At 46.1% G+C, this 15,281-nt stretch overlaps 1 protein-coding gene across 3 annotated transcripts in view; it reads right to left on the bottom strand.

Moving 5' to 3' along the window:
- SRGAP2 (SLIT-ROBO Rho GTPase activating protein 2) overlaps positions 1-15,281 on the bottom strand; it is an 89,605-nt gene that overhangs the window by 30,843 nt on the left and 43,481 nt on the right. For 2 of the 3 annotated variants that reach the window (XM_010017248.1, XM_010017250.1), the window contains exons 4-8: positions 10,518-10,580; positions 7,456-7,671; positions 6,878-7,006; positions 2,105-2,326; positions 558-659 (exon numbers count right to left, since the gene is read on the bottom strand). In XM_010017248.1, coding sequence (XP_010015550.1) covers positions 558-659; positions 2,105-2,326; positions 6,878-7,006; positions 7,456-7,671; positions 10,518-10,580 — 732 coding nt within the window. Of the gene's footprint in view, positions 1-557; positions 660-2,104; positions 2,330-6,877; positions 7,007-7,455; positions 7,672-10,517; positions 10,581-15,281 lie in introns of all 3 variants that reach the window. The other variant, XM_010017249.1, reaches the window with a different exon arrangement.

The following is a 15,281-nucleotide window of genomic DNA, read 5'->3' as shown; positions in this document are numbered from 1 at the left end:
GTACCACCCTCGTCTTCTGGAAGGTTTCCCGGCCTGTGGCAGGGGTTGGAACTAGATGAGCTTTAAGGTCTCTTCCAACACAAACCATTTTATGGTCCTACTAATAAACAGGTACTACTGGTTTCACATCCTGTGTGCCATAACTAATGTGCAGGTTTGAGGCATTAACAGTACAGTCCATATGAACAAAAGGGGTGGCAGCACACAGAACCTGCCAGGAGCAGGAAAGCAGTTCCAATCCTACAGGCTGGGATGAGGAGGAGGTGTCTGGAAATGTAACCTCAAAGCAAAGAGTGCTGGAATGATCTTATAATCATCTTCTGTAACAACTTTTGCAACACAGCCAGTCCTATCAGCTCAAGGATGGGAGGCCATATGCAGAGGTATTTTAAACGATCCTCTCCACACCCAGCTTCCATGTGAGATCACATACTCGGGTGCTGGTGGCCACAAGTCTTCACCAAAGAGGACCACAGAAACTCAGTTATTCCTTCCCCAGTCCTCACTCCCCACTGGAAGTGGTAAGAGGGTTGTTGATCTGTGGTTCATTAGCTCACCTCTTCATTTTCAATCTTAAGCGTCGATAATCTAGACTGCAACTGCTGGCACCTCTGCACTAACTCACTCTGGACTGGTTGTTGGGCACATAGTTGTGACTCCTGGAAGAGAAAGAGCACTGCTTTTAGAGTGCTAAGGGGAAAAAACACATCATCAGGAACATTGCAGTTACTTCATTCAATTATTAGAAGCAAACATCTCCCAAAGTGCTTCATTTAAAACTTTGTAGCCCTGGATTTCAACCAGTGGAAAAGGTCTGTGCTCAAAAATAGCAGTTCCCTTCCTGATTGTGCTGAAAAGGGAGCAAGAGAGAATGTGAACATCAAAGAAGTAAGAGAAAATACTCACTACTTGCAGTCATATAACCTTGTCGTGTGTTTTGGAAGTCTGACGTGCTTTATTACAGATACTAGGCTAAATCCCACTGCCCATCAGGAAGACCGTGGCTCAATGCATTAGCCAGGCACCCTGGGGCAGGCTCAGCTGAAGGACCTGTACTCTGCAGCAACAGGCACAATTCATGCAAAAGGCTATTCCTTAAAGGCAGAAACTGGAGTTTTATCACACAACATCATACATTCAATCTGGTATATGCAGGACCATTGCAACAAGGCCATCAGCCTGCACTGATAAACCCTCACTTGGCCTTGAGAAGAACCAAGATAAATGATGCAGTGAATACAAGCCTGTTAAGTGCATGACAGCCTGCAGGTGATTCTTTTTCTTCCCACGATCTTAGAGGATACTGCTAAAGCACAGAACAACTGAGAGAGGTCATTTGCAGTCTGAGGGTTTCACTTAAGGGAAAAGAGACAAAGAGGAGCCTTAAGCAGTGATTACAATTCTTAGACCAGAAGAGGTTGGCTGCAAGAGTCCTGACACTGTTTCCTCAGTGTTCAGGAGGAAAACCCAGAAATCCAACCAATTGACCTAAATTATCACATTGTACATGTGTTCCCATTTAGAACTGGTTTCAGCTTGTGTGACTTTAAACAGCTCCCAGATGAGTAACCACATCTTGATAAACCTATAAAGAGAGAGATTTCCACTGCCAAAACCTAAAGTCTTTTGATGGCTTTGCCTCATAGAGAAGATGCACAAAGCACCATTGTAAATCTTTTATACTCCACAATTCCACACTTAAATCCCTCCCCAAACCAGTACTGAAGTTTCTTGTTGCCCCTTCAAATCTCTAACTTCAGTTTGTCTCAGGGTGAAGGGGTGAACTTGTGGGTTGAACGAGAGGTTAAAAGTGTTTCCTATCAACGCTTAGTATTATACTCCATGAAGTATAATACTTAATGAGGCATTTTCAGCTTCAGTAGCTTTGATAGTCAAAAAGGAACAGTCATATTCTGACACCTGTGCCATGAGCCTCTGCTTAATCTTTACATCACGTCCCTTGGTTAAAGGTCCTCTCTTCCTCCCCAAAATAGAGCCAAACAGGTGGGCTTGTACTGGGTCTATCTATCAAAGACAAGGGAAGTAAACAGGCAGAGCTGGAAGTGTTTCCAGAGCTAGAGCTGGAGGAGGACTACAAACTGACCATGTCACCCATGTGCGGCTGAAACTCGAACTTCATGGGTGGACAGAAGACGTTGTTGTACATCTCCATCAGGCGCTGCTTATCACTGTTGGCATCCAGGTTCTCCACGGCGTTTTCAATGGCATCCAGACCCTCGTGCTTTGACTGCTCCAGGTTTAGCTCAGCAGACAAGAATGTCCTGAGGGCTCTGTTGAGGCTCGCGTGGTACCCCAGGTCACAGCACTGCTGGAAAAACACACACAATTCCATATGAATAAGTGAAGAAATCCTGCAATAGATATTAAAATGCTTCTGAAGCCAGAAGTTATCTAAATGGGTAGTAAGTTGTGGATGTTTTATCATCTTCTGGCTACCAGCACGGCCCCACGTCTCACGGGCTGCACAGGCACCTTGACTGTGGGTCCTAAGAGCTGGCCCTAAACAGAACTCTCAACCTATAATCCCACACCAAATGTCAACATCACGTTATAATTAGTGCCAAGACAAGAACAGCTTAAAATTACAACAGTTTGCAGTCATGGCATAGTAATGACTTCATGTCATTGTGTTAAACGAAAGCACCCTGGAAGTGGGTATGTTCAATAACATGGCAGCCTATTCCTTTACATTCTAACCTCACTTTTAGAGGCATTGATTCCCACTGAACACACACCAAAATCCTTACACAAAATTATTCCAAGTAAGAGGAAAACAAGGCACTAAAGTACTATTTGGAGAAACAAGCCACAGGATTTGGATCATCTGCAGAAGTTAATCTGCATCTAAATAATTCTACCCAAGATACAGAAAGCTCCTCAATTCAGTGTACTTCAGGAAGCAAGAACATGACCTGGACATCACAGGCATAAAGAGCAGAGTCATCCAAAAAGCAAGGAGCAGTCAGCTGGGATGACTTCATTGCTGGGGAGAAACAGAAGAGCAAAACTCTCCAGCAGAAAGTGGTCGTGGTCAAGAATTTCCTGGCTGTGACACCAGGGTGATGTCACTGGAAGACAATCCAGGAGCTTCATCTGCACTGTGGCTGCGCAGCCAATTCTTCATGTTTCAGAAGGGAGAAAGTTGCTCTTCATGACGATCGGAACCAGCCTGAATCCTTCAGACAGCTAGAAAAGGGAGCAAGCAAGGAGCCCACCTTCTTGGAGTTAAAAGCAAGATTACACATACTACGAGAATATCCAGCACGAAAGAAAGAGACCATCTGCTTGATTGCTGCACTGCTCTGTAAGCAAAATCCACATGAAATCTCCTCCTCGCCCATCATTTGGGTCTCATCACTGTCATTGTGTGCAAACGCAAAAAGAAAAGGAAGGGGAGGAAAGAGGGAGGGAGAAGACCCTTCCCTGCCTGCTCAGAATTGCTGTCACCACATGCTGCTCGATGCCTGGCTCCTGTGCCAACCAGCTGTGGCAGGTGTGGAGCCTGGTAAAAAGAGCTGCAGTTGCTGGTTAGGCTGGTGGCAGAGAATTAAAGGATATTATATTCAATCAGAAAGAACAAAAACCAGCCCCAAAAAAACCCCAACAACAAAAGATGCTTGATTGAGAATGTGCACGTGTGGAGGCAGTCTTGGATCAACAGCCGCTCTTCTGCATGCACATCACAGCGCTGTTCTCTGCAGCAATCCAGGGGAAGCCAGTGTGACTTGGGCCAATAGTCCAGCCAGGATGAGGATCAGCTCGGATTTAACAGGACCAATGGCTCCTCTTCCCCTCCTACTGGGGGCCAGACCATTGCACACCCACCCAGGGCGAGCAGCTTCTCCTCCCTGTGCTCGCCCTCCTCCAGCACACACCTGCATCAGAGGAAAAGCTGATCCACCGCACAAGGGGAGGTCACTGGTGGCACTGGGATGTCAAACGGGACTTCATATTTCACACACCACTTTGCTGAGCAGCAGGACTACATTAAGACAAGAAACCTGCAGAGGGGCTTTGGACAAGGGATGGAGGGACAGGACAAGGGGAATGGCTTGAACCTGCCAAAGGGGAGATTGAGATGAGCTCTTGGGCAGAAGCTCTTCCCTGTGAGGGTGCTGAGGCGCTGGCACAGGGTGCCCAGAGAAGCTGTGGCTGCCCCATCCCTGGCAGTGTTCAAGGCCAGGTTGGACACAGGGGCTTGGAGCAACCCGCTCTAGTGGAAGGTGTCCCTGCCCGGGGCAGGGAGTTGGAGCTGGAGGAGCTTTAAGGTCCCTTCCAGCACAAACCAGGCTGGGATTCTGTGAACACACAAAGGCTCTTGGCTTTATGCTACTGAAACATTTGGCTTCACGTGACAGAAAACATTTCTCAGCCCACTGCCCCACCTGAACATTTTTCAGAGGCCAGGTACCACGTTTATAAACGTATCAGTCTCCCCATCCCTTTCTGGGTTATATAAATGTTTGATGAAATCATTCTCCAAGGAAATCAATTTTTTATAAGAATTTAATGATAACTCATTCAAATTCACTTCCCAACACGACAGATCATTAACCCTTTGCCAGTTAGCAGCTTTCAAACAGGTCCCAGACAGAAGATTTAAGAAGGAAGAGCCCTCTTTAGAGGTTTAGAACACAATTTACTTTTGGAAATGAAACAATCAGATCCTGGAGTAAACACCAATAGTAAACCTACTCCTGGGAGAGCAAAATAAGCTTTAGGACTCACACATACACCCACGTTTTTATCTTCTTCTAGATTCTGTCCTAGTGACCCTTTCATAACTAGGAGTTAATCCAAACTTCCCCATTACTGTAATGTTTCATTAGCCTCAGTCCCCAAAGTCGGGAAATTCAAAACTACTGGGCTATGTCAGGAACAATTTATTGCTCTGAACTCATGATGAAGAATTAACTCACTGTTACCCTTCCCTGCACACTGGAAGCACACAATGTGCTGTACAAACATGACAAGTTTAATGCTGTTTGCCCAAACACAATCTATTTGGAAGCAACACTGAAGATTGCTTTTAGATTCTATTTCAAGATGCGGTATCACCAAACAAGTAAATCAAGGAAAAGAATTAAAAGCTGGCTTAAAAATCACATTTTTAAGTCAGATGCTTCAGATAACCATCAGTGGTTCTAATTGTTCATTTTTGATTCATCAGGATCAAAGGCATCAAAAATTGTTCTGGGTTTATGAAATTCAAATAGACTCTTTATTATATATGGCTCCCCAAAATGTATTAGGAGCAGACTGTTAGCAGACAACTGAACCAAGCACACTTGTACTGGGGGAGGACTTACAGCTAGGACATTAAAAATGAGCCAGCTGAATTCTGCCAGTGGCAGTGAAATGAATCCCTGCCTTTCAACAGCAGAAAGGCAGCAGTTGTTACAAAACCAAACCAAATGGCACAGCTCAGGTTGAGAGATGTTTGAAAGGTGTGAACAGGCAGCAGGTACAAACCAACCAGGCCTCTTGAGCCCAGCAACTGTGCAAACCATCACACTTACCAACAACAGCGTTTCCCAACCCATCCAGTGCTGAGGAGCCTGACCTCCAAAGGACAGGCTTAAATAAACACCCAGCGGAAGTGCACTTCATGTCATTTTATGATCAGCTGAATAAATGCATTATATATACTGTTAGGTATGATAATAGCTGACTAATTAATAATGATCTGAGTGCTCTTTATTGCCTGTGTCTAGAGACACTTCTATCATTACCTCCCCCTCCTACAAGGCAAGTTCCCTCCAGGCTTTGCAGCCGAGTGGCTCTAGCAGTGCTTGGCGAGGAGAGTAAGAGCAAGCAGCAGGCAGTCCCCCAGCCACAAGGTGTTCAGTGCATCTGCTGCTCCAGTTCTGCTGGGCAAAGAGGGGAGTTATGTATTTGTGAAATGTCTCAGGATTCCTCACTGGTTTTACTGAGTTAAAGGAGGAGAGATTGGGCGGGGGGGGGGGGGGGGGGGGGGGGGTGCGGGGGGTGGTTGTTGTGTGTTTTACTAAAAGTAGACATGATGTCCCCTGAACACAGGAGGTTGCAGGTAGCAGGGGAACAGGCTCCCTCCACCTCCTGCTCCATTACTCAGCTTCTGCAGAGAGCATCCTAAGGAAAGGGGGGACTGGTTTCTGTAGCCAGTTATTTCTTCATTTCTCTGTGTGAACAGAGAGGCAAAGCAGAATCTCCATTGCTGCTGACACTCCTCTGACACCTTTCAGGACTGGACTCAAAGTGCTCTGCAGTGACACAAAAAATGCATCAAGCTGCTGCAGAGCTGGTGGGTTGGGCTATCAGAGAACAGAAGGCTTAAAAAGCAGGGAGGTTCATCCCTCTTATGAAATACGCTAGAGAAAGCACTAGCCTTGAAATAGATTAAATTTTGCAAAACAAGTTAAAAGCAGCTTTAGAAAACGCTTCTGTCCTCAATTTCTTTTACCAACCACTTTACTGGTTCTCCAGTAATCATTCTTTTTGAAAATGTGCCTCTGAGTTATAATCCTGCTTGTCTGCTTAAAATAGTAAACAGAAAATGTTAAGCAACTGTGATACTGAAGCTGAGTTTCATGTTAACCAAGCAAGTCCTCCTTCTACACGGTCCAATGTCAGGTTTCTCATGTGAGTTTCTATCTGTGCAACAAAACTCTGAGTTACTCAATGAAGAAAAGCTCACTTAACAGCTCCGTGACCAATTATTATGCCTGTTGTTACCCTCTAAGCTGCCCATCCAAGATCCTCATTTCACAGAGGTTACCAGTTGTACCGGTGTAGAAGATGCTGAAGAATGAAGGAAAGACACATGAGGGTTAGTGACCATAATACTCATTGCAGGCACCCAAGCAGCAGCACTTACATCAATGAGATCAGACAGGTCATGAATATAATACTTGAATACAGATGCATTGGTGGCTTCCAGAGCCAGCAGATACTCGTTTCTTGCCTTAATAGCCTTCAGTCTGTTTTCTGTGTACTTTGCTTGGCGCTAGAAGAGAACCACACACAGAAAAAGAGTTTAAGAAGAGGTGCAGCAGGAGTAGTAGCATTCTTAGTAACACCAGAGAACATCGCACAGTCTTACTGCGCTCACACAGCTTCCATTCTTTTGGATTCCAATCTTATCAAGACTTAAAGATTTAGACCGATTATTTGGATCTTTTTAAGCAGTACTAGACTGAACAGTTCTGCACTTCAGGTCTTCTCTTAAAACAGGCTGCAGGTTGGGGAAGACTGAGGTTAGAATGAAGGAACAAGGTGGGTTTATGAGGTTACAGTCCAGCTCCAGCACTACCACAGTGGCTGATAGAAGCCCATAGGTAGTCTGAGGGCTGCTGCAGGCACCCCACCTCCTCCAATAGAAGCTAGGCCTAAACTTGGTCTTTTCAGAGCCTAAATCCTCCTCGAGCACTCTACACAAGCAGTAAAAGGCAGTACCTTCTCCTTCATTTTCTCTATTTTCTTGACAGAGCTTCGCCGAACGTGTTTCTCCTCAAACTTGACGTTGGAAGTTGAGTCAGGGGAGCGCGGTGTCTGCTTGTCCTCTTGCTTCACTGACTTCCCAATCTGCTTTTCCTCCTGCTTCTCCGCCTCCTTCAGTTTGCTCTGAGCACTGATGCTGTCAGCGTTGTACATATGGTAGGTTTTCATAACCTGCAGAAAATGATAGCCAAGAGTCAGAGAGCTCCACAGTTCCATTTGCTGTGGAAGAAAGGGGGTCCTCTAACCAACAAATGAGGTTTACAGATGTTCTGCCTTACTTTAGCTGCATGACCAAGCCTTAGGGAGAACAGGAATGATATATCTGGAAAGCTCAGGGTGAGGAATAAGGACAAAAGAGGTCATATGCTTCAACATATCTGGCCAATGCACTCCCCAAAACTGTATGTTTCTTTAACATCCCCATCTCGTAACAGCTGCCCATCACATTTATATTATATATAAATGTCCATCATCCTAACTAAGCAAAGGCATTCAAACAGTGCCCAGCAAGGCAGATCTGGTTGGTAACTGGGAGTTAGAAATATCTAAACTGGCAAAATGGGAGTTTTCCCATCTCAAAAGCAGGACAGAAGATGCACGAGTGGAAGTGCGGCTCTCGGAATGAATCCGAAATCAAAGTGGATGATGCTGCAGCTGCTTCTTTGTCTCACTTTGGCATGAGCCTTCTTGCATGATCCAATAAAGGAGACATAGAAACCAAAAAAAGATACAGACTAAACCCAGCTTCCTCACTATTCAGGGGAAATATTATATGCCAATATTGGGAAATGACAGCTTTTCATCAGCAGGTAAGGCTGCAGAAGGAATGCCTGTCAGTCTTCCACCTGGATAAATCAGGCCTTTAAACACCCCAAATCCCAAGGAACTGTCTTGCAGATCAATAGTCTGAACATAACGGCTGCCAAAACAACTCGGGTTCCACTTGTTTAAATCAAATTGGATATGTAGAAGTCCTTCTGTTCACCTTATCTAATAAAAATAGTAATAAGAGTGTGGTTTTTTTGCTCAGGGAGACCTGCACTGGACCCTGTATAGACAACTCTTATTATAGCACATATTTGATAAGTATAGATAAATGCTCCCCAAAGCCACAACCTTCCCCTTCATTTCACTGGATATTCATGTCTAGCTCTGTGTTAAAGAAGCAGAACAAAAACCCAAAGGACATAATATGTCAAGTAGCTTTCTTCATCCACCAATGCAAAGCAATTCCATTCACATACCAAAGCAAACATCGTGATGATACAATTTCAATAGGGGCCCCCGAAAATGCACAGTTCCATAAAGACACCCCAATAGTGGCATTCCAGCATTAATAAAGACCCCATTCGCAAATCAATTACTTCAGATGAACCCCCGTTTATACCTATTTCACCTGAGTTTGAACCATAACATGATTTTACATAAGGAAGACACATGCTCTCTCTTCCCGCAGTGATCAGCAAAGGTTTCCAGATACAAAGAGACGTTGTATTTAAACATGAAAGAGCATGTGAGCACAACCAGTGGTAGAGAGACTCGCTGAATAATTTACACACACACACTTTCAGCTCCTGCATATGCTTAGACTATAAAGCAGGCATTTATAATAATAGATGCGAAGTAGTTTCTTTTCCTCTATCAGTGGAACTGGCAGAAGGCAAGAGAAGCAGAGAGAGAAATCCCAGTTTTAATGATTTTATCCTGCCAACGGTGCTGCATTGGCACCCACAAGCTCTGCCTGTGGAGGGCAACAGCACAGTCATGGGCTGACACAGGACAATTCCTAGCAAAAACTTACACGTCAATATAATCCTCTATGTTTTATTTGTGGAGGGAAACTAAAGACTTCATCCATATCCATTTTGACTGAAAATAGGGATTCTCCCACTCCTTTGGATGGGGCCTGGAGCAACCTGCTCTAGTGGAAGGTGTTCCAGCTCACAGCAGGGGTTGGAACTGGAGGAGCTTTAAGGTACCTCAGCGTAATGACCCAACATATCATTAAGGAAGGACAAACAAAAAGACATTTAGAGCAACAAAACCGTGTGTGGGTTCTGCTTTTAACAGAAAACCAGCTCAGTAACAGCTGCAAAAAGCAAGAATTTAATCAAGCAACAGGCTTTTCTATTCATCTATGAGAGCAGAGAAGTCCCCGAGCAGCATATGAACGTTTATGAACACATTCCTTCTCCTTCCCGAGGCACTGCCTCTTTCTCAGTGTCTCCAACAGACAGACTGAGAAGCAAAAAGCACAGATGGAGGAGAATGACTCTAAAGGGAGCTGTTTTGCTGAAAGAGCTGAGGAACAAATAAACACAGTGGGTCCCCCCGCTGAAGCTGTGTGCTGCCTTCTGTACACTCGGACCACACAGCACCGCGGGCTGAAGATTTCCAGTGGATTTGGAAAGAATTCCAGCCATGGAATGGTTTGGGTTGGAAGGGAGCTTAAACCTTCCACTAGAGCAGGTTGCTCCAAGCCCCTGTGTCCAACCTGGCCTTGAACACTGCCAGGGATGGGGCAGCCACAGCTCCTCTGGGCACCCTGTGCCAGCGCCTCAGCACCCTCCCAGGGAAGAGCTTCTGCTCAAGAGCTCATCTCAATCTCCCCTCTGGCAGGTTAAAGCCATTCCCCTTGTGTGTCCCTACAAATCCTTGTCAAAAGTCCCTCTCCAGATCTCTTGTAGCCCCTTTAGGTATTGTAAGACTGTTACAAGGTCTATAATACGTCTTACTCTTTTTAAACCCAACGCTGCAGCTAGCAGCAGATGTGCATTAAGGTGAGATCTTTGAGAAGTGGCGCCAACACTTAGAGAGCTGAAACAACAGAAGGACAGAGTGAAAAAGTGAGATTTATGGTGCTCTATAGACTGGCGAGCACCAGCCGCCTCGAGCTGCACAGCCTGCAGGCATTTATCAGTCTTGGTGCTTAGTCCCTGCTGTAAGAGCAGGCTGGGAGAAGTCAAACACTTCTTCCTCCTGCCTGCAAAGATGCCAAAAAAATCAGTTTGATTTACCGTGTAGAGTTCATTCAAGACTTTCATCAAGTCTTCCTGGAGCTGCAATCCCACTTCCTTGCTCTGCAACAAAACAGAGAAATGAAAGTTAATTGGGGAAGACAGGGAAAAGGCAGAGGAAGTGAGCATGCTCCCCAGCTAGAAAGACTGTGGGCTCGTTAAGCACTGCTATTTATGCCAGTAAATCCAATAACTGCTCAGCCCAGAGCCACTTCTGCTCAAATTGCACAAACAGCATTAATACAGTGAAACGTTACATATGCACAGGCAGAAAAGCCCCTCCAGAGAACGTGGGATTTTCAACACTGCAAGCCTGGAAACACACAGATTTGCCCATTTTAGTAGGATCAAGCAGAACTATGAGTGTAGGACAGCCTGGTATGGAAGCTAAAGAAAGGCAGGATGAGGAAGCCAATGGGAATGATCTTCCATCATACCATGAACCAGGCAATACTTGAAGTGTGCTGATGTAAGGTACCCCCTTGACAAAGACAGACCTGAGGCTGCATGACAGCCATCCCCCACGTCCTCCACACTCCCACCTCTGCAGGCAGCCCTCCTGCTCCTTCCTTTGACCCTGCACCTCACTGCCAGCCCTTTGGCACTGCCCTCCCCTCTCATCCTTACTCCTTATCCCTCAACCACACACACACCACGAGTGGCCGGTGCTACCTCGTCCTGATTCCTGAGGAAATGAGGTTACTCAGATGGGGCCTGGCAAAGCCTTATGGACACAGATCCAGGAGGGAAGCCTTGCTGCAAGGTCTGCCAGCTCTCACTTGTGTGCACATTATTAGATCTATTTCCTGGGTTCACCAGGGCACGGTCACTCTTGAATACCTTCAGATACCGGAGGAGAGATGGCTTCCTGAAGAAGCACTGCTTCATAGAGCCCTGGAATGGTTTGGGTTGGAAGGGACTTTAAAGCTCATCCAGTTCCAACCCCCTGCCATGAACAAGATCTGCAGGTTTTCCATCTCTGAAAGAAGAAAGCAAGCTGAAGCTGCTGCTCATCACTGCACTGATACGGGTGGCAAAGATCTGTATGATTGCCTTTTCGCTCAGCACTGGAGAGGATTAATGGAAGTGACTGGCTCTGTCTGAAACGCCCTGAGCACTGAACTCCTCGCACAGAAGGAGCTTTTCAGCTGTGCTGGTTCAAGACTGGACCAGTCGTCTGCCCTTCACCCAGCTCTTTTCAGCCCATTTGCTTATTTCTTGCATAAAATTGCTCATTCACTGTAAAACTGCTGAAGCATCAATTATGCGGAAGAGATGAAAATGAGTATTTTAATGCATGCTCAGGTTGAAGAAGAAAAGCAGCAGCTTAAGTGCCGAGCTGTCAAGACACCAAACTCTTTGTGCTTCCAAACGAGCTCTCAAGAAAGGAACTGCCAGACTGCTGGACTGGAAAAAACCTGCCACTAAGATGAAGGTAAGATAGATCACAGGTGCCATGAAAACAAGAGCTGTGCAATGAGCACTCTTCATTTACTGCTGCTCCCTCTACTGATCCCACCAACAAAAACAGGTTTAGGGAGAAGAAAAGCTGAGCTAGCTGACCCTGATAAATGAACATGAACTGGAGGAAGCAGACGGGTTAGTTTGGGAATAGCAAAGGAAAACGCCTCACACATTAGCACAAGAGTTGTTGCTCAAGTGCTGTAGAGGGTGGTGGACCTGACACACAGAGAACTTTCCTGAGGTGCCATGGAGCTCCAAGTGCAGCCAGGTTAAAACCAGCATCACAGAGGCAGGAGAGATTTCGGGCTCATGCTAGAATGTGGCGTGGAATTACAACTAAAATGCATGCCAAGGAAAACCAACCACATCATCTCTGCACTTGCAGCTGTCTCCAGGTACCAACTGCTATTTGAACATCAATGTCTTTATCATGTTGTTTGAAGGCAGATGGGGTTTAGAATGTGCATTTTGTAAACAGCCTTCCAGGAAAAAGCAGTAAATAAAAGCAAAAAAAATAATCTGATAAATTTTACCCTTATCTGTTCCTGGCTGTACCTGCAGCTGGAGTCTGCCTGTACATCCCCTGAAAAGCCTGAGGAAGGGCTTGTGCAACCCAGTCTTATCTCCTTGGCTCCAATAATAAACGCTGTGTGCACGTGGGGAGGGAGTGTCCCCACAAACCGTGTCAACCCCTCATCCCATCAGGGCTAAACACTTGTCCTCTTGATCTGGGAGATCATCGAGTTTGATATGCATCATTAAGGCACTCAGATGATGGCACAGCATGGGAGCCCCCCATGCCTGAGGCTGGGGAAGGCAGGGGGAGGGGGGGGGCTCCTGCCCCACCTCATCACAGCTACCCACTGCTCAGTGACACACACAGGCTCCCCCTCCTCTGATCATGAGGAAGAGGATCAACAGCACCCAAGAGAACAACCACGTCACTTCAGCACGGTGACAACAGCAGCACTAACCTGCAACCTGTGTTGTTCTCAGGAGCTGCCTTTTCCCCAGCCCCAACCAGGAAAGCGAAAGAAGCTGCCCCAAGCGTGCACATGCATCAACATACACGCTCACACACGCACACATACTCCTTTGTTACAACAGGGGGTACATGCACCATGTGCAGTGCTGGAAGTTGCTGCCACCCCTGGCTGCAACACAGATTCCCAGCGCGCCGTGCCAGCTCCTCAACAGCCTCTTTGTTCCAGCCTCCTCCCCTCCACCTCCCTGCTAATTTAATCAAGATGTTTTTGGGATCTACTTGGCTTGGCTGTTCCACATTCCAGCAAACATTAACGACTTCAGCTTCAAAATATTTAGGGGGGGATAATAAATATGCGAGCTGAGGAATGCTGTCAACGTTTCATGCGCCGGATCTCGAGCCCCAGTAACGTAGATCCAAATCTGATAGAAGGATGGTTCAGCTTCCAACCAAACGTACTGTGAAGGTCAGGAGATGCTTTCTGTGTAAGCTCCACAACGGCAGGGAAGCACTCAGAATCCATCAGAGGGGGAATGGGTAACACATGGAGATAACAGATTTTATCTAATACATTGCCTAAAATGATGTCAGCCCATGAAAGGGCTGGAACTGGAATCCAAATCTCTTGAGTCTGGAAACTGCTCTCTAACAAGACCATTTCTCTCCATCATTTAAAAAGGAATAATTAAATATACAAAGGTGGAAAACAAATGGATGTTCTGGTTTTTGAATCAACAGTGAGAGCTGGAGGCAAGTTCCCTTGCCCAGACCAGAGAAGAAATTTGCAGATGTTCAAGATCCTTTTTATTCCTGTCTAAATCGAGGTTAAAACACAGGGTATTTATTCATAGAATCCCAGCCTGGTTAGTATGGAAGGGACCTTAAAGCTGCTCCAGTTCCAACCCCTGCCACGGGCAGGGACACCTTCCACTAGAGCAGGTTGCTCCGAGCCCCTGTGTCCAACCTGGCCTTGAACACTGCCAGGGATGGGGCAGCCACAGCTTCTCTGGGCACCCTGTGCCAGCGCCTCAGCGCCCTCACAGGGAAGAGCTTCTGCCTCAGAGCTCATCTCAATCTAGCCAATAGCTAATCTAAAACTACATATTATGCACTAGTTAACATCTACTTAAGATGTTTGTTAAAGAGAAGATTTGCAAGAACTTTTATGGATAAAGTGCTTGGCCATGACCACAGGGCCCTGCAGAACAGGAATTCTGTGAAGACCTCTTCTACAGCGTCAGACTCTCCCGAATTTAAAGCAAGGAAAACAAATCCTGTGTCATGCCATCCAATATACATGCATATTTTGGATGATAGCTCATCAGTTTCCAGTGTAATGATCCATTATGCATCGGTCACTCCTATGTAACTTCCAGTTGTATTATCTAGTTTTCTCCGCTAGTGATTTCTTTCACCACTATGTCAGTAACAAGGAATTTTCCTTATGACAGCAAAACATTCTCCTCTGAAAACCCACGTCACACCACTGCCTCCCATACTCCAGGCTTAAAGAGTCTCTTCCAAACAACCTCTGCGTCCTATTTCTCTTATTTTTTGTGCTGATCCTATTGAAGCTGGGGCTTCAGGCACTCAGTCCCAGCAAACCAAGCAATTTTATGGCTGAGAGCATTCATTCTTGTTGTGAAGCCAGCTACATTTGCCCTCGTTGAATGAGCCGTATGTGAAACGGGCTTCAGAAGGTGACAAGACCTACACCGGCAAGTGGGGAAGTCCTGTAAAATACCCCAAGTTATGCTCTGTAATTGCACTCCCACTTTCCATGCTCTGCAGGACAGCTTTGTGCGACTCACTGCCACCAACACCCTTTCCAAGCTGCTGAGATGTAGCTCTAGGAAAAACTGACTGGAGGGACCAGAGGCAGATGAAGGACCTGGAGTGTAGAAGTTACCTCATTCCCGGGTGACCTGAATTCACAGCGCAGCAAAATAAAAACCACAGGGAATTACAATCAAAATGTAGTAACAGTTGATTACTTTCACGTACTAAATAGAATCACAGAATGGTTCAGGTTGCAAGGGACCTTAAATCCTTCTCCTCAGTGCTGCTCTCAATCCAGCGCCGAATGCAGTGTATTCCATGCCCAATCTATACACAGAAGTGACACGCAGCAGAGTTACTCCAGCTGTAGCCTCTGGCATTCAGTACATCTCCCTGGGCATCAGGCTCTGATCCCACCACTGTATCTGACCAGGTACAAAGTGCTACCAGCGTGACAGAGACCGTCACTCCAATTACAGCACCACACTGGTGAATCCACTCCCTCTCCCTTCCTCCACTCCTCTTGTTCTAAAAAT

The sequence above is a fragment of the Nestor notabilis genome, unplaced genomic scaffold (assembly GCF_000696875.1).
Source record: "Nestor notabilis isolate BGI_N333 unplaced genomic scaffold, ASM69687v1 scaffold8456, whole genome shotgun sequence".
NCBI lineage: Eukaryota > Metazoa > Chordata > Aves > Psittaciformes > Psittacidae > Nestor > Nestor notabilis.
The sequence above is the reverse complement of the archived record's forward strand: the minus strand, read 5'-3'. Positions and strand labels throughout refer to the sequence as shown.